Here is a 27,255-nt window from a genome sequence, read left to right on the forward strand (position 1 = left end):
CAGTTATGCTTCATGGTTAAGTTGGGATACTCACAGAACTGCAGTTAATCCATGATAGAACTTTGAAGGAAGGAACAGTTTACTCATGGTCCAAATTTCAAACGAGAGTTAAACCACCACAATCCCCGATTTCCTTCACACATTATCAGTGATTTATATACAACATACAAGTCACATCAGTTGTACTTTGCCACACAATTCTACTCACATCAGGTTCAGATGAGATGCTCCTCTTTATTTAAAAAAGTCTTTAACCTGTGAAACTGGAAGAGATGTTAAATAAGTCACAACAGACCTCAAAAACAGACACAAACAAATGTACTGTCCGGTTCCCTTTTAAGTGAAACGCACCAGATGCAACCAATTAACTAATTAAGAAAACCACCTGGCAGGCGAGCTGCGGCAGGTGAGCTAAGCTAAGCTAGCTGTGGTCTTCTTGGTAACAGTGAGAGGCTATTTCAGCTCTGTGTTTGATCTGAAATGACCTCCCTCATTTTAATTAAAGGGATGAGTCTGATTTGACTGATTTAGATTCAAACTTCAAAACGAAAAAAGTCTTCATTCAATTCACCTTACTGTGTACGCAAGTGAGTGTGTGTGTGTGTGTGTGTGTGTGTGTGTGTGTGTGTGTGTGTGTGTGTGTGTGTGTGTGTGTGTGTGTGTGTGTGTGTTAGATAAGGAAGCTTTCATCAGAGACCAGAGAAACTCATTCACTGGTTAAACTTGAGTCATCGCCTACCACCACACACACACACACACACACACACACACACACACACACACACACACACACACACACACACACACACACACACACACACACACCATACAGACACACACAATACACCATATAGATTCACACGTTTGTCGGAATTTCTGCCTACGTTGCCAAGTAAAGATGGGCGCGCATCTCCACATGGCCCTCTGGTGGAAAGCGCAAGAGACTATTTATATGGGACATTTATTTTTGCCGTAAAAAAAGACTAAACCCATCCCTGTATGCCACTTGATAAATGTGTCACATCTTCCCATATTTAAGGCATATTTTATACATTCATACATTTTAAAGCGTCCTGCCGGTATAACTACGGTAATGTTTTCAAAACCCTAGTCCTTTTACTAATAATGTGAAACCATTGCATAATAAACTATTCCACAACCCTTCAGATATAATAAACCTTATGACTGAATATCATGTGAACAATGGTATTAGTTTATCTTTATTCAAATGGTCCGCTTCACTCTTAACATTCCATTTGGATGTGATTTTCAGAGCAGCATAAATACTGAATATTTATACATGTCAATGTTTCAACACAAGCATTGTTCTTATTTTTTTTTAATAATATAAATACTTTGTGCAAGATCCCAATACTGGATTTAGATATGGTCAGGACTGGGTATAATTATTTTTTAAGAAGTCATTTCCCTTCCATGAACAAATAAATGAATAGATTATGAATGAATTATCTAACAGTGGTCAGTAGTTGGTAATGTCGTCTTGGTAGTGACCCTGAGGGATGTGTCCGCTACGCCATTATAACATGATAGGACAGTCACACACAAATAAAGGAGGGTTCATGGTCTTGAAACGTAAAATGGTCCGACCATTATTCCTCTCTGACCTCTCCTTCTTAAATACACAAAACAAGAACGCTAATTTCAGTGCTGGGTCAACTGAGGACAACCGCATGACTTTGTGGGACCTCAACTTCTGGAAGTCCATTTAGTAATTGAAGAAGGAAAAACATCACATATATAAATCAAAATGTACGTTGGGCTGTTTTCATTCAGTCCCAATGGGACAAAATATAAAATAGCCACGCATTCACCTGTAATGGTCAGACGTTGGCAACTCAAATATTACAGCAGATATTCCAGATGATAGATCATTTACCGATGCAAAACATGAATGTCCGCATTCCACCCTCTACTCTCTGTCAAGCACCACCTTCTAGAAGAGTCAAAACATAACTTGGACAATAAGAAAAAAATGTAACCCTGTTGCAAAACATGTATATTCCATCAGTTTTACACCTTCTCAAGACCATCTCAGACCCAATACAAACAAGCAGAGGTAAACCCTAGGACATTTGCCTCAATGTTAACAATAACTGTGCCACCCCCACACCCAAAATGACAAATTACTTTTATTTCGAAAGCAGCGGTTGATACATCACATATATTCCCATCTAGATAGACACAAGCTTAGCAAACTGTGTGCTTCCTGGTCAAAGAGGATAAGCCTAGCATTAGCTTAGCAGTAGCATGAAGACACTGCACTGGGATGGGGGACAACAGCCAAGCAAGCTCCTGTCAGATTGTTTCATAACCTGGCGGACGTTATGTTGTGCAAGAATACCAGACCGTACAAATGAGTCCCATGGTGGTTAAGCATCCGATGCCAAGGAGTTTGCAAGATGACACACTGAATGACAAACTCTGATCTAATGTTTTCCATCTCAGAGAAGTGGAGGTTTCGACCCTCTGGTATTAGCGTTTTCTCCTAAAGAAGTTGTGAACCGGTTAAGAGTTCTGTTTGGGGTGGACATCAGCTTGATACATATGCGGGGTGCAGATAAGGCCCTGGAGCAGGGGTCAGGGGGAAAACAGCACCTCAAAGAGTAGGCCAGGGAAGGAGCGGGGCAATCAATGATTTGGTTTAGTCAATTCTCACATCATCCAGTTGAAAAAAAAAAATTAGTGTAAAAGCAGCACTGAAATAAATATCTTCAAATCAACCATTTCGCCTAGGCACGTGTGAACTAGCACGCACGCACGTAAAAAGCGCTCCCTCTCCGCGTGTCTCAGTAGCACGTAGCATGACTGGGTTAGCCTTCTGGTTCGGGTGATCCCAGCTCCTTGATTGGTCCAGATTCCGCACCAGCGAGAGTCTTACGTGTGATTGCTGTTCTGCGTTGAGTTTTTGTTAGGGGCAGAGTCCACGTGTTTGCTGGGGGCGGAGTCAGCATGCGTGTTGAGGGCGGAGTCTGACAGTCTGTGTGCGATGCAGTGTGTGTGTACGGGGACAGCGCCGGGCAGACAGACCACGTCGGGGCAGCTGAATGTGTTGTGACAGAGGTGACAGCCCCGCTTCTCAGACACCAGGATGGGCTTCTTCCGCTCCTTTAACTAGATGATCAAAAAACAATGTTTAGTCATTTATCTGTGTTTTCTTTATTTGGTTTACTTCACTGCATCGTTGTTCTGTCTCCCACACATAAATTGCATGGGGTACTGATTAAAAAAAGGCGATATATTAATCAAATGCATTATTATTATTTCACACTGTAATACAGGATATAATCTGAATTATTTATAGATGAGATATGATACGCTGATGCTATTTGTCAAGATATTCCTTGACCGATATTCACTCCCGTATATTTGGAATAAATAGGGGGACAAGCTGATTGTTTGAGGGGTTATTTTATAACCAAGTATTATAGTGTAATTGCATTAGTATTAACAGTGATCCTTTCTAGCTTTACGTCTGTTTTGACTGTACTGCGGACAAGTCAGCGTCGTATTTTCAACCCGTATTTTGACCCCTCGTATGTGGACTCCAGCCCCTTAGCGGGAGTGTTAGCGAGGCCCACCGGAGGAGGACGATGTGCAGAGAGCCGAGGCTGTGGCGATGCGCTACTCACCCTGTCGTGCAACAGTTGCAGGTTCTCAGCACGGGACAGGCCCAGCGCCAGGCGAGACGTCCTGCTAGCGTGCACACTGGTGCGCACAGCCCGGCCCAGGAAGGGCTTGAGCAGCTGCAGGGACCAGCCCTCCGGGAGCACGCTCAGCACGCGCACCGCGTCAAACCGCTCGCCGTGACGGTTCAGCAGGTCCACGGCGGCCATCTCAAGGTCTCCTCGTCTCTCCTCTGCACCTCCACCTAGATACATGTCCAGAAGGAGGTGGAGGAGCTGCTGTCTGCAGGCTGCGCCCTGGGAGGAGGAGGAGGAGGCCCAGAGGCAGTAGGCCTCCGCCGATCTGTAGTCCTGGAGCTGGTGGACCAGGATGTCCAGCGCCTTTCCGTGATCCTCCAGCTTCCCGTGGAGCGTGGCACGCTCCAGCAGCAGCTGATCACAGCCCTCCATCTTACCTGGGACAATTATAACACCTTTATTATACATATGACACTAATTCTACTTAGATTAAGGGTATTGAGCAGACCCTTCTGTCCAAAGTGACTCACAACCATGCATACACACATTCACAGTGCGAGGAGAGGAGTGCCGCGAGGAGGAGGAGAGAGAAAGTATGAAGAGGAGGAGGAGAGGAGCGTAGGGGTAGAGCAAAGGTATGAGGAGGAGTATTTACATTTAGGGCATTTAGCCCTAAGTCGCTTTTATCCAAAGCGACTTAGTAATAAGTACATTAGGCATAGGAAGTGAAACAATATATCGCTGTCAGTACAGTAAACATGTCCATAGAGCCAAGTGCAAGTACTAACAATCGCTAGGCTAACCCATTCCCCGTGCACAGCAATGATAGCAGCTACTGCAGATGCTGCACAACTAAGTACAATAAGTGGTGCAGTAGAGTAGAGGGAGTAGTAGAGTAGAGGGATGAACATGACATGAAGAGTTATGGGTGAGGAGGCTAAGAGCGAAGGTATGAGAAGGAGGAGAGGAGTGGAGGGAGGAGGAGAAGAGTGGAGGGGAGGGCAAGACGAGTAGGAGTGGAGGGGTGAGGACAGGAAGGGGAGAGGACGGGCTAGGAGGTTGAGGGAGATGTGTGGTGGTCAGCAGACCTAGTAGAAGCTGGACCCTGTAGAGGTTGGACTCCCTGAGGAGGGCCTGAAGCCTCTCCCGGGCGAGGGAGAGCTGGCCTGGGGCCGGGGGAGGAGCGCCCTCTAGCAGAGACAACACCTGCTCCAGGTACAGCACGGCAAGGAGGCTGTGGAACTTCTCCTTCTACACACACCACCGAGACGAGAAAACACACCCAATCAGACCCAGTGTAAAAAGTAAAAGGACAGTTGTAGCATTGAAAGGATAAACATTTTAAATAATGATAAACTATATTAAATATGCAGGAAATATGTCGATACACACTCTATATGTATATGGGGTCCTGAGTGTCATCTATCAACCACATACACAAATAGCTTTTTAAGACAAGTAACAAAAACATTGTAATCCGCGACAGGTACAATTCATATCGCCTGATTAAAAATATCAGATAGCCTTTGTTCTGCAGGTGTTTATCGTACAACACAAGGAAGAATGTATCAGGGAGATTTTATTCCAAAGAGGAAGTGGACATTTGACGCACAGGTACTACATTTCAACAGTTTTTGCAAACCTTTATTTTAGTTTTTGTGGTTTTCGGATTGGAAAATAAATTTATGTTAAAGGGACTCTCACCTTTGTTGCATTTTTACACTTTTTTTGGATAACACTCTAATATGCAAGACAGACCCACCAGGAGTAAAAACAAACAATTATTTAACATAATATTTAGTGAAAACTTCAACCAATAAAATTCTTCGGACCGAAGGACCTTATTGGCCGACAGACCTGTCTGTTTGCTGCATGGATATATAAGGTTTTCCGTCTGCTTCTTGTGGCGCATTTGGGCCCGTGTCATCAAGGCGCGTCCTCAACTAGAGGGTTTGTTTTGATTCCACGGCAGACAGTAGCGAGTAGCGACCGTAGCGACTGACGATGGCAGACCAAAGTGGTCCACGGCGTACTGAAACTGCAACTGCAGTCCGATTAGGGGACTCATCTCGGACTCGGACTCACAGAGTTACCCTCCTCTGGAGCCTCAGGAAGACCTCCAGACTGTTGGCCACCAACTGCACCATTCAGTCCGATTAGGGGACTCATCTCGGACTCAGACTCACAGAGTTACCCTCCTCTGGAGCCTCAGGAAGACCTCCAGACTGTTGGCCACCAACTGCACCATTCAGTCCGACAAGGGGACCCGATTCGGCCTCAGAAGCCAAGTGGTCCCGCTCCCCTGGATGATTCTCAGGACCTCCAGACCGTTGGCAACCAACCGCACCACTCAGTCCGATTAGGGGACCCGTTTCGGACTCAGACGCGAAGTTGTCCCGCTACTCTGGAGCTCCAGGAAGACCTCCAGACCGTTGGCACCCAACCGCACCACTCAGTCCGATTACGGGACCCATTTCGGACTCAGACGCGACGTTGTCCCGCTACTCTGGAGCTCCAGGAAGACCTCCAGACCGTTGGCACCCAACCGCACCACTCAGTCAGATTACGGGACCCATTTTGGACTCAGACGCAACGTTGTCCCGCTACTCTGGAGCTCCAGGAAGACCTCCAGACCGTTGGCACCCAACCGCACCACTCAGTCAGATTACGGGACCCATTTCGGACTCAGACGCGACGTTGTCCCGCTACTCTGGAGCTCCAGGAAGACCTCCAGACCGTTGGCACCCAACCGCACCACTCAGTCCGATTACGGGACCCATTTCGGACTCAGACGCGACGTTGTCCCGCTACTCTGGAGCTCCAGGAAGACCTCCAGACCGTTGGCAACCGCGGGACATTACACATACGCCGCATTTTCCGTTTCACGAAAAAAGGACATCTTACCCTTTTTAGCCTTAGATTAAAATCAGTTTAACCAGGAGACCATGAGAGAGAGTTAAGTGTCTGGGACACGTCGGTTTTGTTAGAAAATTTGTCAAGCTCCTGGCCAGTGGTTGATTTTGATGTCCGTGTCCAATAGGGTTAAGCTTCTTGGATACATAGTATAACGCCAGTTTCTGGCGCATTTTATATAAAACATCCCTAATTATAATTATAAAGCTCCTATACATTGACTTTACTTAAAAATAATCACATAGGTCATGCTTATGGGGATAACACACCAAACTCCTTCCTGAAGCTCTCACCCAAAAATGCATTTTCGTAAATGTGCTTTTCCCCCCTTCAGCCCTTTCCCCGTTCTACTATAGAACCATGGCGTTGCAACATGGTTGCCTCCCTGGAAGACTCACTATCTAGATATAAAGGGCTCAAACTAAGGTAAAAAATATATTCACATTCCCATGGGATTATACATGATTATTGAAATGTTCCATTTCTTCTGCATTTCCTCCAACCACTATATTCTATACACTGGTCCTTTAGTAGAAGGTTAGCACACAACAGTTACCTTAATGCGTCTTTCCAACACCAGGTGTTCCAGGTATAGGAGGCGGGCAGGGCTGTGCTTCTCAAGGTAAGTGATGACATCATCAGGCATTGGCTGACCCGATTGGTCCTTGCCAGAAGACCTCTTGGTGAAGATCTGGACTCCTACCTTTGAACAATAAAGTCAGAATGATTCAGATAAATAATTCAGAAAAATTAGGGAATGTTTCTGTACAACGATGTCAAAGGAAAGTACTATTGACGTAGTAGTAATATTGATCCTGTATGTCCATACCTTGGGGTCTCTCTTCAATGCCCAGTCGCTGTACCTCCAGACCAGGTCCAGATTAGGACAAAAGGTGAGGAAGTCCACTATGTATTCATACAGGTCCGGTCGGGTCGAGTCCTGCAGCTCCCCATCCGCCACACGGATCCACAACTAGACCACAATACATAAGATACATTTTATACTACCTAGACCACAACTAGTGCATAACTGTCTGCTGCTAGGAGAGTTGCGGTATACCTGCAGAGCAGCAGAATCCTGGCCATTGCAGCGATACAGGAGACCCAGGGCAAAATATCTGAGAAGAGACGAAATATTTTGCATTTGAAGAAAGACTGAGAGGGAAAACCACGAAGAACACATCAAAGGCAAGGCCATGTCAACAAACACTGACTAAATTTAAAATAACAATTTTTGAGTCAAAAGGTTTTATGTCTATACTAGCATTTTTCCTGCCTTCTCTCATGAACATGCCCATTCCACTTACAAGGCCTCCAACGTCCGGATCACGTCAAAATCATAAGTCAGATCCCGCGTACTGATGCGTTTCTCCCAGCTACACTACACCTCACCGGAGCTTTCACACAATCCATACACAGTTGTTTATGGCAGAGTGAAGTCCAAATACAAGGTCCCTCCATACCAATGTTCCCTCCCTTTTTTTTCAGCACTGAGCCAAAATTTATTTTCTATGCCCACATTTCAGCACTGTGAGCAATACGCGACCACGTGAAAATGAGTGGTCGAAAATGACCACGATCCTGCGTTAGCCATGGGGGATTCAAAGAGATGACAGCAAATGCATGTCTACAAGGTCGATATTTATTTAATATCCTTTATAATAGTTGGACTTTGGGAACATTTTTTTGATGCTGTTTTACTGATGCTGTTTGTCAGTTTAGTTGAAGTTTATTATGACTGGTTCACTGGTTTTGTCTGATAATGATATAAAAAATAAAAGTATCCAAGGGGTTTAGTAATTTCTCTTATGTCATAGTTTTATCCTACCTGGACCATCTTTTGTGTCAGTTTGGACTGTTTCCTCTATCCACTCACGTTTTCTGGGGCACCTGCTCTGCCTTTCTTTTCGCCATGGCATGCGCATAGCCAAATTATGGCCAAAGTGGGCCAGTGCCACTATGATTGACAGCTGGCCCACCCTATCAGAAGTGCAAAATTGTATGTAGGCGGTGACAGCGTTGAGCCCAGACAGACAGGCTGCCGCAGCTCTGCTGTTGCGTTAAATTAAAAGTGTGTTAAATGAAAACAACGAAGCATAGTATGCGTTGATCGCCGACTAATATAAGACCAGGCAAAACGTGAACTTGTAGCCGTCTGCATTCGGTATATTCACCGGGGAATAATTAAGCGGGCAGTGGGTTTTGTTGTGACTGAAGACATGAGTTCAGCTGGCATATCTCGCAAAATTCTGGAAGTGATCGAGCCTCTGCAGCTCGACCATCACTGCTGCTTCAGGCTGGTGACGGGCATCTCCCCCCCCTCTCCAACCCTCCCGCTCCTCCTCCCAATTCAATTCAATTTTGGGAAAATTTCTTTACTGCCTATATCAAAGTAAAAAAATAAAATGTAAAAAATGGTGGCCCACCCTACTTCACTAAAGTCCACCCTGATGAAAAATCCTGCCTACGCATATAATTGCTGGAGCAGGGCCCGCCAAGATTAGCCTGAAGGATACTTTGTATGTTAACATTCTAACGTACATCCGGCTTGGGCACCAGACATGTCAGTATTTTAAATGTTTATTACCAAGCCAACATCGCCTCTGATGCACAGATCGTTAACCCCTGAAGAAAGATCTATTGCGCGGCCACTTCGACTGGCCTGCGCGGCCGCGCACACACAGCTTAGAGGGAACGTCGCTCCCTATACATACTTGCTGTGTTTCTCCAGCCAGGGAGCGCTGTCAGCCAACAGGCAGGTGTTGTCTGAGGCCAGCAGGTCCAGTAGACTCTCGTGGTCCTGCTCAGCATACAGCTTCAGCAGCGCTGTGTCCACTTCCTCCCGGGACGCCCTGGAGGCCTCGGTACCACGGACCTGTACAAACACACACACACTGACTCACACTCGCACTGATTTCACAGACACTTGAATCCAGAGTGACTTGCAATTTAGGTCGATGACAATCAAAGCACATAATCAAAATTGAAGCTGCTCCAAAACATATCTACGGTACAGGAAGGTGAAGGTAGAGCATGAAGGTAGAACATGAAGGGTGAACCACGGCGCCCCTCACCGATCCTAGGTAGGAGATGAGGAACCTCTTGCAGCGCAGCCCTTTCTCCAGGTCGCCCTGAGCCAGGTGGTTGAGGTCTGCGAAGGGGTGCAGTGGGGGGTGGCAGCGGGTGAAGGAGGACGTGGGGGGCAGCAGGAGGGGGTAAAGGGAGATTAGCTCCCTGACGTCCAGCTCTCCTTTCCTGCGGACACACCACAGAATCAAAACATGCATTCGCCAAGGTATAAAAGTACAAGGAATACAACTTGGGGGAGGTGGCAGTATCCTAATCTAGAGTAAATAGTCAAAAATAACCACAGCGGTCCCATCACTTAAACAACGAGCGTTGCAGTGAAACGTGACCAGATGACCCCACCTGAAGTATTCTTGTGCTTCCTGAAACTGGAGCTGTCCAAACTGGATAAAGCCGGCCTGCTGTAGGATCCGTCTATGCAGGATCTGGTTCAACAAAAAAATATTATGTTCAACATATCACATTGCCTTGTTGAATTTTTATGTTTTTAAACATGTATGCAATACGTTTCGTGTAACTGCAAGACAAACCACATGAGCAGCTGGTTAAAGGAGCGCCACACTGCACCTTTTCCAACCACTTCAATTCAAAGCTCACGCTGTCTGCTCTGTAACAAAGCTTGGTGAGTCTTGACCTCATCGTCACAGCGATTCCTGCACCGTGTTGAATGCAAAGTCTGTTTGAAAACACTACTGAAGGCTTGCCAGTGACATGACTTCAGTATAATTTATCAGAATGTTATCAATAAATTGTTTTTTGTGTCGGCAGCATGCCACACCCATAGTTGATCGCAGGACACTCATGTCTGCTATATGGTAACACCACCTGTCTTATTGTCCGCTACTCTCCGTGTCGAGAGGGAATGGCATAGACGAGGATTGCCCATATATAAATGTATACATACTGAGTAGGGCTGGGCGATTAATCGAATTTTGATCACGATTCCGATTTAAGCATCAAACGATCACAAAACTATTATAATTGAATTTTCGATAATTTTTTTATTTAATGTTTTATAGAAAGAGCAGAAAAGAACAGAAAGAACAGCTGGATGCATATCTGTACATTATTTTAGATTTGAACATTTTCTTTTTGACCATTTTGTGTATTTTTTTTAGCCGAAATTTTCTCAGTTACAAAATGTTGTTTTTGGAGAGACATGATGAATGAATACATCATGTTTTCAAACTCAAAAATAATCGCTTCAATAATCGTGATTTAAATATTGACCAAAATAATCATGATTGAGTAAACTGAGTACATACTCTGATGACTTGCGCTTCAGACAGGGTTTCATAGTCTGGACACTATTCTCAAGGAGGCTTCCAAATGATCATCAGTCATAGGGGAACGGCATTTGGATTTAATAATCTTCATGTGGGAAAAGGCTGACGCAAATAAATAAGTAGAGCCAAATAATGCAGTCTAGGAGGTATCACATTTCCTCAGGTTTGGATACTTTCCTCTGAGTAAGTTCCAAAATTGTCGATGAGCCCTGGACTTAAGCTCAATATCAGCTTGTCCATCAAAATCTCATCCTCCAATCAGATGAGTTCAGGTGGAACAGTGCTGAAATTTGCAATTACATCTTCCCTAAATGGAAGCCACATCAATTAAGCGATGGCTCGAGTAAAGCGAAGTCTTAAAAAGAGGTTGTCAAAGTGTGTAGCTAGCACAGTCAACTTTCGGTGCGTCTCAAGCTCTGATGCAAGGTTTTTGAAGTTCCACAAATCATGGCAATGCAACTTTGAGGATATATGTTGCATTATTCGTTTGAAAGCATTAAATGAGCTGATGAAATTGACCAGTTTTTTTTTTCTTTGAATTAGTTATTTTCCTTGCAGCTCTAAAATAAGCTTATTCAACTTGGTAAAAAAAATGCCACGTCTAACAGCCATTTAGTGTCATTAAGTTGCGTGTACTCTGAGTTTACTCTCAAGGAGAAAGCCCTTTATCTCCGGACAGAGTTCTCCAGGGGGAAAAGCCAGCTTGGTGATTGGCTCCCGCAAAAAAGCGTATCGGAAGCAGAAAGAACTGTATTGCTCTTTTCCGGACCCTTCTGCAGGGCGAACTCAAATCGCCGGCAGAATGGGCGGGGCTACCCAGTGCGGGGCTACCAATGTTTAGCAAAAGGGTCCGAGTAGTTGCAGTCAGCCTCCTCCAGATGTGAACAAAACAGTCATCTTTGAAGAGGTCTCGCTTGAATAAAACATGCGATAATGGCATTTTTCTCTGTCATGTTTAGCATTTTAGCACATAATGATTGTTGGTGCATCATGCAGGGGTAATGAAGGAAGTCGGGGTAAGCATCGTCCTGCCTGCATTTGTCAATTAATCCATTAAAGCGGGCAACCATTGGTCTATTTCTAGACCCACACACACCTGGAAGCGGTCCCTGGGGATGTTGGGCTGGGCTCCTTCCGTCAGCACCAGGGCCTCCTCCACGCGGTCTCCCGACAGCAGGTCCTGGATCTGCTGCTCCAGGGGCAGCGGGACCAGCACATACACTGCCTTGGTGGAGGCCAACACCACCTTACCTACAACACACATACACGTGGATACACACGTGGGTCAGCTTAGCTCAGGAGGTAGAGCAGTTGTCTTGTAACTGAAAGGTTGCTAGTTCGATCCCCAGCTCCTCCTAGCTGAGTGTTGATGTGTCCCTGAGCAAGACACTTAACCCTAACTGCTCCTGACCAGCTGGCTGTCGCCTTGCATGGTTGACTCTGCCGTCGGTGTGTCAATGTGTGTATTATTAACCGATGTAAGTCGCTGCTAAATGCCCTAATTGTAATACAGACAGAGACAGAAATGCCCGATAAGATATTGATCATCTCAGCAGAACTGTATGATGATGCAAACATTAAGTTTGGATACAACTAAAGTTATAAACAAGTTCTCAGACTCACTTTGAGCTTTCAATCATTAAACAACTGGTTCTCTTCATGTCATCATACCTCTCCAGCATTCGCCAGCCCCTCACTCATACTTGCATGGAATAAAAAGAAAAAGAAAAAAATGAATAGAGGATAAAGGTTAGGTACCTTCAAAGTCCTGCAGAATGTGTCCGTCCCTGAAGGCCAGGCTCTGTTTGAGCTGCTGGTCCAGCATGCTATGGATGGAGATGAAGTCCTGGTCCAGGGCCACCACATATGGAAAACACACGGCTGCACCAATCACACTCTCAGACCAGTTGACTGGCGCACGTTGGGACACGCCCTCCGCATTGGCAAACATCCCTGGAAGAAGAATACAAGCAAGGCATGAGATAGTGTAGAACTGTACGTTATTAGTAGAAATTAAATAGATACTAGTGATAGGCATCGACACATCTTGGTCTGTGTTTAACATACATATTTTTTTCTATAAAAAGGGATATGGCAAGATATCTGTAAATTGGCATTTTCCTTTCTTACCACGATTCAGACAAGATGATTATTTCCAAATTCATCATTCTTTGTCCAGAAGGTGAGCTTGCTAGGTTAGCAATTGTTTTTCGGTTTGACTTGCCTAGCTCCTGGTCATTTCAGGGGAATACAATTTGATTCACGTGTTCTGAATAGCTTATTCATAACAAGTGTCAGTAACAACACAACAAGATTGTAGATTGTTTAAAAAAAAAAAAACATAATTCTGCACTATTTTCAGCACTGGGATTATTAGGCCCATGATGCACCGGTTATCTCCATGTAGTCTACCCAGACAGGAGCAGCTGAAAGGTGCCAGCCGTGCACAACAGGTAGCCTAATAAGGAAACGCCAAAAGTAGTGTGGAATTATTCATGTGTTTGTAGACAAAGAAACAATCTTGTTGTGTTGTTGATAAAATAAAAATTATAAAGCTACTATTCGGAGCGCATCGGAAATCTTTGGAAAGCATGTCAACGTTTTCCCCTCACATAAACAGAGGTTAGGCTACTACTGTACTGCAAGTCAATGGGAGTGCCTAACAGAAAGCAAATCCTTCGCCAGCGAATTCTCCTTCCGGACACACAATGATCAATTTGGAATCAAACAACTCATCTGAATCTGGGCAAGATGGGCAAAGGACAATTTACAAATAACTCATATCCCTTTAAGCACTTGGATGAAGAAATCTTAACTCTTTTTAGTGGTTATGCCATTGAATTTTATCCTGGCACAAGGGGAAGACCTGGGCAGAATACTGCCCAGTATACTTGAGCCCATTGAACCTACTGATCTATGGGGACAAGGATAGCTAATCTATTTGCTAGTTTCCCAAAACCAACCGCTGTGTTTCCACTCACCAAGGCCACCAGGCGCAGCCAGGAGGAACTCTTCCCTGCCGATCCTCTTGACGATGGGCCTCCTCTCCTCGCTGTTGTAGGGGAAGAGGTCTTGCGAGGCCCCAGTGGTGTAGTTCAGGATCATGTACTGGCTGGCCAGTGCAAGGCACAGAAAATAGCCGTCGAGGCTCACAACGCTGGGCTGCTCTGCCGTGGTCACCTCCTTCACCAGCTGCACGCGGTCCTCGTACACAGTGTAAACCTGCACTGTGCGCCGTCGGGACGAGATCACCGCGATCTCCACACAGAATGGGTCGGTGTTCACCGGGTTTCCGTTCATGCAAAAAGACGTCACGCCTTTTATCTTGGCCCCGCCCGAGCCCGTTGCTGAGGGAACTGTCTCCAGCGTGGCCATGTCTACCAGGAACAGCACGCCGTCACAGAGAACGATGAGGCGCTCCAAGGCTGAGGCGGCACGGAGCTCTGCGACTGGTTTCTTAAGGCCCAGGTATTTCTGTTGCAGCTTCTGGGCCGAGTACTTTATCCCGCCTTTCTGAGAGGGCACCTCCTCCAGCAGGAAGTGGTGGATAAAGCAGTCGTTGGTGCCCACGTACAGGTGTTTCCCACAACACTCAATACACTCCACATTGATGCGAGCCTTGTCCCCCATCAGCAGGTCCCGCTCCACGGCAGGCACCAGCTCAAAAGCCTTCACACTCATCACGATGGCATCTACACCAAAAGACTGGAAAGATAGGAAAGAAGTCAAAAACACTCAGGGACAGCATTGTTTACCAACCACAAATGACGTCAAGCCTGCATTGCCAGTACCATCATAATGATATATAAAGGCTGATTGAAACTTAGAAGACGTCAATGTCTACTGACGAAAGGGAATGTCACAATCTCTCAGCCAACAGTGTCTACTAGCCAGAATTCACATTAAAATTCAACATTAGTCACAATTAGCTGCAATAACAACTCGGGCTAATAAAGGGGCGTCCATTACTGTTAAATAATCACAGTTAAACTAATACTATTACGTATTTTCTTTAAACACTAATTGACTCAGGCTCAAGTTTATGAACCAACCTCTCCCAAAACGCATTGGTAACCACCTTTACACTAGCTAGTAAGAAATGGGCTAGCATTAGCATAAACATAATGGTAACCCTTGCGCTAAAATGCTAATGTATTTAATAATCAGACAGATCTGAGAGGTAATATGCAGTTAATTTATTATTGTTACCTAAACAAACGTTATTTGTTATACAGTTTATGCCTTCTCTCTTTTCCGGTTTTGCAGCAAACACAACGTTACGTTACCGGAGCACAGTCCACATTGACACACTGCAGGCCGGAACGCAAGAGATGGGCGTGGCCACAGGACTTCACAAACTCTTCCGGGTTATATTTAACAACTCCATGTTGTCTGCCTTTCCAATAATATTAAAAACATTGGTGAATGATTTAATAAACTACGAATTAAGAAGTCTTCACGTTCTGCCGAGAGCTCCGGGGCGGGGCTAACAACGCGCGTCCAGACGTCATGCTGATGGGCGTGGCGTAGACTTCACAGCGCATGATGCTGGGTCCAAACGCACGTTTTTTTACGGTCCGTGGTTTGACTCGCCAACTGACAATTGTGATATTATGAATAACATTGGTAAATAATTTGTTTCAAAATTACTTTACACCTTATTCGAAACTTTTCCAATGGTCAGAAAATATTATTGATTAAAATGACACCACCTGAAGTCAACATTGGAAGTTCACATAAAATCGCAAAGTTCCTGAGTGCCCATGAACGCAACTGAACAGTAGCGAGAAAAGCCATTTTGTTATGCTAGCTGGCTAAGTGGCTAAAGCCACTGCTCCTGTAGATCTGTGGCACAATGTTGTTTTTATTGTTTAGTTTGCATTCACACTCCATAACAAACATGGATACCGGACGACGCCTGTCTCTGTTTTAACATGGGGACGTGCTTGTGAACATTAGCCTTCAAGTGCTAAAAAAGAAGAAGATAATAACTGCTAGCTATATGCGGCTAGCTTGAAGCTGACACATCGTTAGCGTGATAGCTTTCTACTAAAATGGTCTCTCTTAGATATTAGGGTGTTATTTTGTATCTTATAAGTTGGAATCTGCTTCTGGGTGCGTTTCTACTCGGAATTCATTATTTTCTTTTAATTCAGTTAGGTAGTAATTCAGCAGTGACTGGCCATCAAAACACTGCAGCAACACTACTCGCCGAACTAACTCCACCTGAGTTTGTTTCAAGATCAGTTCATTTCATTTTGTGATATGATGGCAGAGGATATCCGACAGGACAAGAAGGGTAACTTCTCTGCCCTGATGGAGCACAACAGCAACGGAGTGACTAGGTCCTCTGCTCTGGCTGCAAGTAAGACTGGCGCCTCAAAGAAGTTGGTCATCAAAAACTTCAAAGGTAATGCATTTCTTTATGAACTGAACACCTTTGTGTCAAATGTACCAAATCTGTTCTTCACCTAGTCCAACACATTCCAACAATACAAGAACACTTCTGGGTTCCAAAATTATACCTTATCCAACAAGTATAATTTCTAGAATGTTCAACATTACCATATTGTCAAATGTTTCAAAGGTAATTCATGTCTAAACCAACAGCTTTCATGTATACACATGTATATAATTGACCAAACTTTTTGAATTGTCAAAAGCCATCTTGTAAAAAATGCATCTCTTTTTCTGCCCCTTGGATAACATCCATATTTGGTTGAACCTGCATAACAGACAAGCCCAAGCTGTCTGAGAACTACACAGAGGATACTTGGCTAAAGCTTTGCGATGCAGTGGGCGCAATCCAGAACAGCACCTCCATTAAATACAACCTGGAGGAGCTATACCAGGTACGTTCCTTTTATTCATTCTTACCTTACTTACCAACTACTTAAGAACTATCGGTTCTGGTATGCGGAAGACCCTTTCCAGACAAATCGACATGCAGTGAGTTCAGAGTAATATCATTGTTAGTTGGTTTGAAGGTAAGTTATTATGGGGATTGAACCCTGTACCTTTCTGCTGGGAGGCAAACACCCTAGCTACTTCACTAATTCACCCAATACATCTCTAATGATCCATGAACAAGAGCGTGCTTACCTTTACATATTTTTCTCCCCATGTCCAGGCGGTAGAGAACCTCTGCTCCTATAAGGTGTCCCCTACTCTGTACAGACAGCTGCGGCAGCTCTGTGAAGACCACGTACAGGCCCAGATCCAACAGTTCAGAGAATATCCTTGACACTCGACTGCTTGGCTGCACTTCACTTTCATCATTCATAGTCTCTATTGGTTTGCTAGTCTAGTAATTAAGCCGGTACAGGTTTGCTACAGTTTATCAGGCAATATTATAATGTTAATAATAATTATTGTTTTATATACATTTTTATAATACTAAATAATTAATCACATTTATTTGTGCTTTTCAAAGCATCCAAAACGCTTACATAGTAAATGTGAGGATATCACATCTCATTCACTTAAAGTGTGTAGTACCCAACTAGGTGATGTATGGATGGCAGTTTGCACCAGAATGCGTACCACACACTTGCTATAACAGTGCAGAGGGGATGAATGAATTCAGAGGATGGGGACCAGGGGATAATTAGTTGGTAATTAAAAGAGCAAGTACACCTTAGAACCCCACCCCTACATTGTGACGAGTGCCATGGGATCTTTAGGGACCACATCGGGTCAGGAACTCGGTTTAACATGTCATCTGAAAGGGTGACATTCATGAGTTGTTGATGGCTCTAGAGGTGGTGAGTATTGTTCTCTCCTTAACATTGAGCTAACAGAGTCTGTGGACAGCCTGTCCTTCCTGAAGAGGATGAACCGTTGCTGGCAGGACCACTGCAGGCAAACGGTAACGTGTTCTTCACTGCACAATTCATTTAAAAACTGCCTATTGCTCTAGTTGATTAGTACTATGAAAATAAAATAGTATTTTATTTTCAAAAAAATACTATAATCAAATAGTATTGATTTTTTGTTCTTGATTTCAGAGGCTTTGATATTTTTGAACACCCTTACCTTTAAGCACCCCTTTATACTTCCTACTACTTTTTGGAGAAACTTTTTATCATGATAAGATTTTAATTCTATGATATGGCAATGTTAAGATTATATTGAAAAGCTGTTTGACTTGTAAACTTATTTTAATGTTTTTTTTGTTATTTTCCCACTAGATTATGATCCGTAGTATTTTCCTGTTTCTGGACCGAACATACGTCCTTCAGAATTCCCTGCTTCCCTCTATCTGGTAGGACATTTACCATTACATTTCAAGTTGTCTTGTTTGTCTGGCGAGTTTGAATTGATAGGAGTATCTGTGTCTTTACTGGGACACTGAGCTGTTCTATGTTTCATCAGGGGTGTTAAGTAACAATTGTCGTTTTTGGAGTATCTGTACTTTACTTTAGTTTTTATATTTCTGTCGTCTTTCACTTTATGGTCACTACATTTATAAAACGTTTTTGGTCCTTTACCTATGACTTTTAGTCAAATCATTTACTTACAGAGTACCTTAACTTTTACCAGTCATTTTCATCTAAGACATCTGACAAGTATGCTACCACTAGTTTTCCTATTACCTGTTTCTGGTTCATAGGGACACTGGGCTGTATTTGTTTTAATATAAAGTATTTTTGGGTAAACGGCGACATTAGGATGTAGTTGTTTTGATATAAGATAGTGTACTAGATTCAACCGAATCATTGTCTGGTTTACAGGGACACAGGTCTGGAGTTGTTCCGTACCCACATTGTGAGCGATAGCGGGGTCCAAAAGCGCACCGTGGACGGCATCCTGGAGCAGATTGAGCTGGAGCGGAGCGGGGAGACGGTGGACCGGAGCCTGCTGCGCAGTCTGCTGGGCATGCTGTCCGACCTGCAGGTGAGGCTGGCTGGGATGTCCAGGAAGGGAGGGAAGAGGTTTCTTGACAAAAAGAGAGATTGAAAAAAAAGAAACGGGATCTAAAGGGCTAGAGTCGAGGTCAAGCTAGGGGCCAGGATATTGGGGTGGCTAGGATGTTCAACTTCCAAGCCAAAAGGTTCTGTGTTTGATCCCCAATGTTTGCAGCTTACCTGTCGGCGTCCTTGAGCAAGATACCCTTCCTTGCCCTAATGTCATGCATTCGGATCAACATTGCCCTATAATTGTCCGCATGCCTGTGACGGTGTGTAATAATGTCTGGCTGTCCCTGCAGGTCTATAAGGAGTCGTTTGAGGAGAGGTTCCTTGTGGAGACCAACCGCCTGTATGCAGCCGAGGGCCAGAGGCTGATGCAGGAGAGAGATGTAAGCAGTCAAAATGACATCGCAGTCGCATAGCCTACCTGTTACCTGTTTCCTGTTGCTAATTGTGTGTGTGTGTGTGTTCTCTGTCTCTCCAGGTCCCTGAATACCTGCATCATGTGGCTCGTCGGCTGGAAGAGGAAAACGATCGAGTGATCAGCTACCTCGACCAGAGCACTCAGTAAGACTTTCTTTTTCTCCCTCGCTCTCTATTCATCTTCCTTTCAAATTTGAGGGCTTTATTGGAATGATACATTTGTATTCTCTCTTTCTCTGTCTGTCTCTATCTCTTTCTGTCTGAGACACAAATTGTTCAGTGTATATGATCAGAATATTGTAATTGATAACATTCCAAGCAGATACAGTTGAACTTGAACTCGTATCGTGCTCTCTGGGCCGCTGCTCCTGAACACAGCATGGTGATGTTGCGTGTCCTTTGTTCCAGAAAACCGCTTGTCTACTGTGTGGAGAAACAACTGCTAGGCGAACACATGACCTCTATCCTCCAGAAGGGTGAGCCAGGCAAAATCATTAATATTATATATTGTATTATTACAAAAATCGTTGTAAAATAACTGAATTCATACTGACATCTAAAATAAAGAAAGAAGAAGGCATATGCATCATGGAGGATGCAGGAAGACTAATAACCAGGTCACTAGCCCTTGTTAAGGCTGTGTAGGTGTGACATGTTCCCAGGTTTAACCTGTACTGTCAGGTGTTGATGTTAATCCATGGGTTTGTGTACCGTCAGGTCTGACCGTTCTACTGGATGAGAACAGGGTGACAGAGTTGACCCTCCTCTACCAGCTCTTCAGTAAAGTCAAGGGAGGCTTACACACACTGCTGCAGTTCTGGAGGGACTACATCAAGGTAAGCCACCATCACAAGCTCATGGTGACCAGGAGGAGACATCTACATGTCATGAGCTCAGGAAACCTTCCCAGCTGTTGTTGTGGTTCTCCTCCAGGCGTTCGGAGGGGAGATTGTAGGGACGCCAGAGAAGGACAAGGATATGGTGCAGGAGCTCCTGGACTACAAGGACAAAATGGACAACGTAGTGCACACCTGCTTCGCCCGCAACGAGAGCTTCATCAACGCCATGAAGGAGGCCTTCGAGGCTTTCATCAACAAGAGACCCAATAAGCCGGCAGAACTCATAGGTTGGTCCCATGAGGAAGTCCCCTCACTGGTACCGGACAGCAATAGATAATATTTTAACATCCTTTTATTTGTTTTTACATCACTTGATGTATTGGTCCTGAACACAAATTAGCTTTTTTATTCCTTTAATAGCCCTTCCATCACAATCTTGCAATATGTCTTAGAAAATCTTAGATCTCTATTCTTAAAATCGATTCCTCAAATCTCTGTTATATAGAACACAGATTCAGCTTCATGGATATTTTAAACAAGATGTCTCTTGTGGTGTGGTTTCCCTTGTCAAGCCATTTATATTGCTAATTTTCAGGAAAATGGCTCTATAAATGAGGTTTGATTGATGGACTGAACCCTGCAATTAGAAGTGAATCAACCGGCTTTAAAGTGAATAATCCTCCCTGCGCATGCATCATGCACTAGGTGGATTATTCACTGGTGGATGATTATTCATTGATCATGATTTGGTTCATGTGGTTATTGGGCTTGCCGTGTTTTCTGTGAATCCAGCGAAGTACGTGGACTCTAAGTTGCGTGCCGGAAACAAGGAAGCTACGGAGGAGGAGCTGGAAAGGATCCTGGACAAGATCATGATTATCTTCCGCTTTATACATGGTAATACACTGTTTATATTTACGTTGTATGGCTGTTTTGATAAGTTATAAGTTATATTTATTATAGCCAAGTTTGGCTATAATAAATACAAGATAATACTTTCCCTGCCGTTCATACACAATATGTACGCTATATTTATGCATTGTAGTACTCTCTCTTCTGCTGTTTATACCTGTGGCTTTACATTGTACGTATTAATAGGGAAGGATGGGACTTAAATCAGACTCTAGGCTAGGCTCTATGAAACAGTATTTATTTTTACTTGATTCTATGAAACAGTATTTTAAATTGACTATCAAACAGTATTTTAACTAGACTATTAAACTGTATTTTAACAAGACTATATGAAACTGTATTTTAACTTCTCTATCAAACAGTATTTTAAAAGACAATGAAACTGTATTTAAAAATACTGTTCGATATTTAAATAGAACAAATCTACTTAAATACTGTTCCAAATAGGAGTTAAAATACAGACTCATAGTCTATTAAAACAATATTCAATTGAGTAGTATTTTAATAGACTATGAATCTGTTTTAACTCCTCTGTGGAACAGTATTTAAGTAGACCCGATGTAACAGTATTTTAATGAGGCTGACGTGCTCCACAGGAAAGGATGTGTTTGAGGCCTTCTATAAGAAGGACCTGGCCAAGCGTCTGCTGGTGGGGAAGAGTGCTTCTGTAGACGCAGAGAAGTCCATGCTGTCTAAACTGAAACACGGTGAGCCCTCCTCCATACCCAAACCTGACCTGGCTTCCATGGTTAATGGTGCTGTGTGGGTAAGTTTTAAAGGTGCTGTAGGTAAGGTTTGATGATGCTTAGGGAGTGAAATGCTTGCTGAAATATCTGCTCAGGTTGATTGTGACTGCCTCTGTATGCAATCATTTAGATTTGAGACCGACCCTTTATTCTTGTTGGTCAATCAGAGGTCCATAGATGCAACACTTCTTCAGGTACACTTCTAAGTTAGCATGCATGCTAACTCTCGTAGGCTATATAAAGTGAAAGGAGTAATGGCTAGGCTACTGTTCGTTACTGCTTACTAGCCTGATGTTTGTTGTATTTCTGGTTGCTCTACAGAATGCGGTGCAGCCTTCACCAGTAAACTAGAGGGAATGTTCAAAGACATGGAGCTGTCCAAAGATATCATGATCCACTTCAAACAGGTACGCACACAAACACACGTACATACGACAAGCTATAGGATTGCAGATACTCATGGGCCGTACACATTTCTGGGTAGTTAAACTGGTTGTTATGATGTTGTGGCTGAATCGCTGTATACAGGGGTAGGGCTGCTCGATTATGGAAAAAATCATAATCACGATTATTTTGGTCAATATTTAATTTATGTGCCATTTTACCTAAAAAGTTCTAATAGATGCAACTGAGTTTTCCTTCTTGTTAGCACTGCTTCATATGATAGGTCTGAACATCACAGGATGTGGAAGGGGCCTGGGCGCTGTACATATTCTTTATTTTCTGGCAAAAAAAGAAAATTCACCAGTCACCTTTTTGGGCCATCGCCAGTTTGTACCCCTGGTATAGATTTGCACCCATCTATTTATAATATCATGGTGCAATATCAATAGGATAAATCTATGTGTGTCTATGGAATAGTATGGGTGTTTCTATATATCTGTTTAATTGTATCTATTGTATATCTTGGTTCCCCTTCAGTATACCCAGAACCAGAGTGGCCCCAGCAACATCGAGCTGACGGTGAACATTCTGACCATGGGCTACTGGCCCTCCTACATTCCCATGGAAGTCCACCTGCCCGCCGAGGTCAGTCTTTGTTCTAGGGTCAGGGGTCAACCTTTCTGTGTCAGAATTCCGCCTGTGTTGTATAAGATTGGTTTCTGTGCAAAATGGTGCCTGAAGTGAAGCACAGCAGCACAGATTTCGGAATAGTCTAATGTGTGAGTGGTGGGGGGTCAGTCCATGGTGGGGGTCAGAGGACAACCTGTCTTTTTGTAAAACAACTAAGCTATGATATTCGTCTGTGTGCTGTGTAGATGGTGAAGCCTCAGGCGGTGTAAATGTTTTTCTACCTGGGGGGTGTGTGTAGATGGTGAAGCTGCAGGAGGTGTTCAAGGTCTTCTACTTGGGGAAACACAGTGGAAGGAAGCTCCAGTGGCAGCCCACTCTGGGCCATGCCGTCCTGAAGACCGAGTTTAAAGAGGTGAGTTCAGGGGTCGAACTGGTTTAGTTGGTTTAACATGGTGGGTTTTAGCGTGAACCTAAAATCGACTTTCCTCTCAGGGGAAGAAGGAGCTGCAGGTGTCTCTCTTCCAGACCCTGGTGCTGCTGATGTTCAACGAGGGGGAGGAGTTCAGCGTGGAGGAGATCCGCACCGCCACTGGGATAGGTGCTCACTCTCCTTCTGTCTTCAACTTGGGTTTACTAATCACTCATTTAGCATGACGCTTTTATCCAAAGCAACTGTCAGGGATTTTTGGAATAAATGAGCAGGTAGGGCAGATAGAGCATCTTGCTCAAGGATGCATACAGGTAGACTGAAAACTTTGGGGTTGGAACCCAGTACTGTTCGGCTGGGTGTAAACCCCCTTATCCTCCAACCTATCCTGCCCCACTACTTGCTTCCTCTACCAAGGGGAACCTGGTCCTACCACTTTGGTTTTCTTCTGAGACAAAATACGATGACTATTATGAACCCCAAATGGAAATTTAGGGTCTTAACAGTTTAAGAAAAATGTTTGAGAGAGAGAAATTATTCATGTAACTAAAATGAAAAATAAATTCTTGGAATTCACGTGGTGTTTGTTGTCCTTGTAACAGAGGAGGGGGAGCTGAAGCGTACGCTCCAGTCGCTGGCATGCGGAAAGGCCCGTGTCCTCAACAAGAACCCCCGGGGGAAGGACGTGGAGGACGGAGACCGCTTCAACTTCAACAAGGACTTCAAACACAAGCTGTTCCGCATCAAGATCAACCAGATCCAAATGAAAGAAACGGTACGGAGGCTCTGGAACTGTGGTATCAGCCACAGCCTATCTCCTTTACCCTAACTTCCGTCTACCTCCTCCATTTTCTCTCCTTCTCCTATCTTCTCTCCACCATTCATTGCTACCCCCTCCTCATATTCTCAACCTCCCCGTCTACCTCCTCTATCTACCTCCTCTATCACAACCTCTTGTGATCTCTACTCTCAGCTGACCCAGGGATGCTCAATGAATTGTTTATAAATCGATTTTGGCCCATCTAATTAGTGTATCATGAAAGTTAGCAATTTATCCTTCTCCTAGTATCTGTGGTACCAAAAATAGTACAGGTCCATTCGTAATTCACAATTCTCTAATGTTGTTTTTATGCCAGCGGTGACCAAAGAGGAACTGATTTCACCAGTGCACATAGGTTTAGCATTAATTAGTTTGTATGTGGCTCACTATTCAACGGAATGCTTTATGTTGAGCTCAGTATTGAACAGGAAGATCGTCAAACAAACATGTTGGGCTCAGTATTGAACAGGAAGATCGTCAAACAAACACGTTGGGCTCAGTATTTGACAGAAAGCTGCATGTTGGGCTCAGTATTTTACAGGAAGTTGTATTTTAGGCTCAGTATTTGACAGGAGGCTGTGTTTGTGACCTCCCCACCAGGTGGAAGAGCAGGTGAGTACAACAGAGCGAGTGTTCCAGGACCGGCAGTACCAGATCGACGCAGCCGTTGTGCGCATCATGAAGATGAGGAAGACTCTGAGCCACAACCTGCTAGTGTCGGAGCTTTACAACCAGCTCAAGTTCCCTGTCAAGGTGACTAATCTGTGTGACTAAACATTACGGCAGGGCTGAATTCATTTCGGCTGACATCACTGTTTTGAAGTCTGATATCACGGTTACAAGACGTCGGCAGTAATGTAACCAAAAATTCGAAACAATTTGTTCCATCATGTGGAACAAATATGAGGAACTTTCATTTTTCTACAGGGCAGTAAATATGCCAACATGTCTGTGTGTAAACATAACATGTTTGTAATATTAGTAATATAAATACTTATCTCACCTGCCTTTCCACAGCCTGGGGACCTGAAGAAGAGGATCGAGTCCCTGATAGACAGAGACTATATGGAGCGTGACAAGGACACGCCCACCCAGTACCACTATGTCGCCTGATGGGGGGGAGGGAGGGAGGGAGGGTGGGGGGGGCTTGTATTACTGAAAGACCCTTTTTGGCTCGTTATGTTTGACGATCCCCAGATCACCTCACATACTTCCGGACACAAACGGATAAACTCTGGACGGGATGGGTCCAAGCCGGCTGGAAGTTCTGTCCCTGATTGGCCGGATCATTGACTCACTTTTAAACTGAAGATAAACAAGCACTTTGGCGTGATGTTTCCGTTTTGTTTTTTTTCTCTGGGTGAAGTTCATGCATCCTTGTCTGACTACAGTCACGGAGAAGGAGAGACCCAGGAGACGATTTCTGGTGTATGTTGTTTTTAGAATGCCTTCTTCTTGCGGATGCTTGTTATGTTATTTCTGGGGATTCAGTCAGATCGTCTTCAGAAAAGCGCCCTGCTGGAGCCCTGTGGCGTGGAGAGACCACTATCAGAGCTGGGTGGCGGAGATGAGTTGATATGGGGTCTGGGAGTAGAGATGGGAGATAAGGGTGGAGGTTGGGGAGGGCCAGAGAGAGAGAGGGAGGTGGGTTTCTAATCTGAGGCACCAGCCAGACAACCAACTGCAGGAGAGAAACACGTTTCCAGAAAAATGTCCAGTAGGTTGAAGACAAGAGTTTTTGTAGATCAGATTGTATTCTTTGTAAGCGTGGGAAAAGTTAACCTGAATAAATGGTTATTTAATGAATGAATGAATGGTGATGATTTGTGACTTTTCAGTAGCAAGTAGTTATTCTAGGATTCATTTGCTTGCGGCTACTACTATATCCTTCTTCAAATGGTAATTTGATTTCCACCCCTTAATATAAATTCATTACTTAAATACACAATTTTTCTATTGGAGACGACCAGCACTACTGTGACAAAGATACCCATTGTATCTCCATTGAGCCGATTGTGGGCTAAAAGACTACCATGAATTGTGCAAGTTAACTACAAAACAAGCTAGTCGACGAGACCACAAAACATGATTGCCAATTTGTAGACAAGCTTACTTAAAACAAAAATCGTGACTGTAGATTTCAATGACTGGAAAACGTTTTGGGTGAGCTGTCTTGTATATAGATGTAGGCCTATATAGATTGAAAACTCATTAATTTATATTCATGAAGTCCAGCAAAAATGAAGGAGAGCAACAACGAAACAGTTCTTGTTAATAATGTTGATACGATATGAGATAGGAAACCATATTCTAATGTCGGTCAGACGGTCACAGCAGCACATGCAGTGTGATGCTGGCTTTGGAAATGTCACAGTGAAGATTCGAGATTTTACATAAGCCTGCTGTGAAAAAAACAAAAAAAAAACGTTTCTAACCTCTCAAATTGTCAAGGAACAATTTATTTCGTCAAATTAATAGGAAATATGAATTAACATGCTGACCCATGAAGTTACTTTTGAAAAGCACCAATTATATATATTTTTTTTATGTTGGCCTAAAATCTGAAAGAATCTCTCGGGGAGATGACAGTTCTTGGACAGCAGCGTGCGCCTTCTTCCTCACCGCCGAGTGAAGTGAAAAGTCATCAGCCGATTTGCAGACGTTGGTGCGCGTGAAACATCACATGATGTCGGTTTTGCCGCGGGCTTTTTCACGACTCATCTGGTGAAGATCAGTGGTTTATTTATCCTGAAGTAAGCTCTTCAGGACGTTTTAAACAGGCATCAGCGCTGAATCGCAGATGAGATTTACGTTATTCATCCCAGATGAGAATTTAGTAAGAATTCTGTAAATGAGGCGCCAATTCAGTAATATATTTTTGATAACAATAGAAGCCACTGTTATTTCATCAGGGTAGCCAACCTTCTTGCTACCTTCATTTGGAACTCGTAAACCTATTCAGAATCTGATCACTTTATTTTTTATTCATAAGCGTTGTCATATATTTAAAAATATTAAGATACAACTATCGATATTTACGAAAATACAAGTGCATGTTAATCGTTTTTTTAGAGGGACTTTTTTTTCTTGGAAATGTTGACACTGGGAATAAAACGATTGCATAGGTCTTTATCTTTGGTCAGGCCAGGGGGCCCTTGCACCGTCGAGCAGATAAGAGCAGCTGAAATAATTTGTGGAGAGGGCGGCAGTAGTCCT

The 27,255-nt window shown here is 43.9% G+C and overlaps 2 protein-coding genes and 2 long non-coding RNA genes across 5 annotated transcripts in view; 1 reads left to right on the forward strand and 3 right to left on the reverse strand.

The window, feature by feature from the left end:
- The window catches only part of LOC132471675 (uncharacterized), an 89,692-nt gene that overhangs the window by 5,813 nt on the left and 56,624 nt on the right, over positions 1–27,255 (reverse strand). The window lies entirely within an intron of this gene.
- On the reverse strand, positions 1,200–15,462 carry tgfbrap1 (transforming growth factor, beta receptor associated protein 1). 2 transcript variants are annotated; one of them, XM_060070890.1, is made up of 13 exons: positions 15,235–15,462; positions 13,930–14,653; positions 12,707–12,901; positions 12,045–12,199; positions 10,005–10,087; positions 9,650–9,830; positions 9,290–9,450; positions 7,636–7,693; positions 7,405–7,548; positions 7,132–7,278; positions 4,751–4,913; positions 3,651–4,099; positions 1,200–3,132 (listed from the first exon to the last, which is right to left on the reverse strand). In XM_060070890.1, the coding sequence occupies exons 2-13, from the start codon at positions 14,627–14,629 to the stop codon at positions 2,896–2,898; spliced, it is 2,673 nt and encodes an 890-aa protein (XP_059926873.1). In that variant the 5' UTR covers positions 14,630–14,653; positions 15,235–15,462; the 3' UTR covers positions 1,200–2,895. The 2 variants fall into 2 exon arrangements, with proteins under 2 accessions (XP_059926873.1, XP_059926874.1); XM_060070891.1 differs by having other exon boundaries at positions 15,158–15,462.
- On the forward strand, positions 15,718–25,849 carry cul4a (cullin 4A). Its single transcript, XM_060070892.1, has 20 exons — positions 15,718–16,358; positions 16,685–16,800; positions 17,079–17,182; positions 17,747–17,816; positions 18,139–18,212; positions 18,682–18,844; positions 19,158–19,247; positions 19,343–19,425; positions 19,690–19,757; positions 19,999–20,117; positions 20,215–20,407; positions 20,913–21,017; positions 21,629–21,739; positions 22,100–22,185; positions 22,700–22,807; positions 23,091–23,204; positions 23,285–23,390; positions 23,822–23,994; positions 24,640–24,792; positions 25,057–25,849. The coding sequence occupies exons 1-20, from the start codon at positions 16,214–16,216 to the stop codon at positions 25,150–25,152; spliced, it is 2,277 nt and encodes a 758-aa protein (XP_059926875.1). The 5' UTR covers positions 15,718–16,213; the 3' UTR covers positions 25,153–25,849.
- On the reverse strand, positions 23,490–24,640 carry LOC132471678 (uncharacterized). Its single transcript, XR_009528888.1, has 2 exons — positions 24,482–24,640; positions 23,490–24,440 (listed from the first exon to the last, which is right to left on the reverse strand). It is a non-coding gene; the product is annotated as an uncharacterized LOC132471678 (long non-coding RNA).

The sequence above is a fragment of the Gadus macrocephalus genome, chromosome 14, assembly GCF_031168955.1.
Source record: "Gadus macrocephalus chromosome 14, ASM3116895v1".
Taxonomy (NCBI): domain Eukaryota; kingdom Metazoa; phylum Chordata; class Actinopteri; order Gadiformes; family Gadidae; genus Gadus; species Gadus macrocephalus.

Excerpts from the sequence above, each read along its gene's own strand:
- tgfbrap1 (XM_060070890.1), bottom strand. The coding sequence starts at position 14,629 with ATGAGTGTGAAGGCTTTTGAGCTGGTGCCTGCCGTGGAGCGGGACCTG. Across the intron at positions 12,902-13,929 it reads GGCTGCGCCTGGTGGCCTTG|GGATGTTTGCCAATGCGGAG; the intron begins GTGAGTGGAAAC and ends TTCTTCTTCCAG. Across the intron at positions 9,451-9,649 it reads TCATCTCCTACCTAGGATCG|GTCCGTGGTACCGAGGCCTC; the intron begins GTGAGGGGCGCC and ends GTGTTTGTACAG.
- cul4a (XM_060070892.1), top strand. The coding sequence starts at position 16,214 with ATGATGGCAGAGGATATCCGACAGGACAAGAAGGGTAACTTCTCTGCC. Across the intron at positions 17,817-18,138 it reads AGGACCACTGCAGGCAAACG|ATTATGATCCGTAGTATTTT; the intron begins GTAACGTGTTCT and ends TTTTCCCACTAG. Across the intron at positions 21,018-21,628 it reads TATCTTCCGCTTTATACATG|GAAAGGATGTGTTTGAGGCC; the intron begins GTAATACACTGT and ends CGTGCTCCACAG.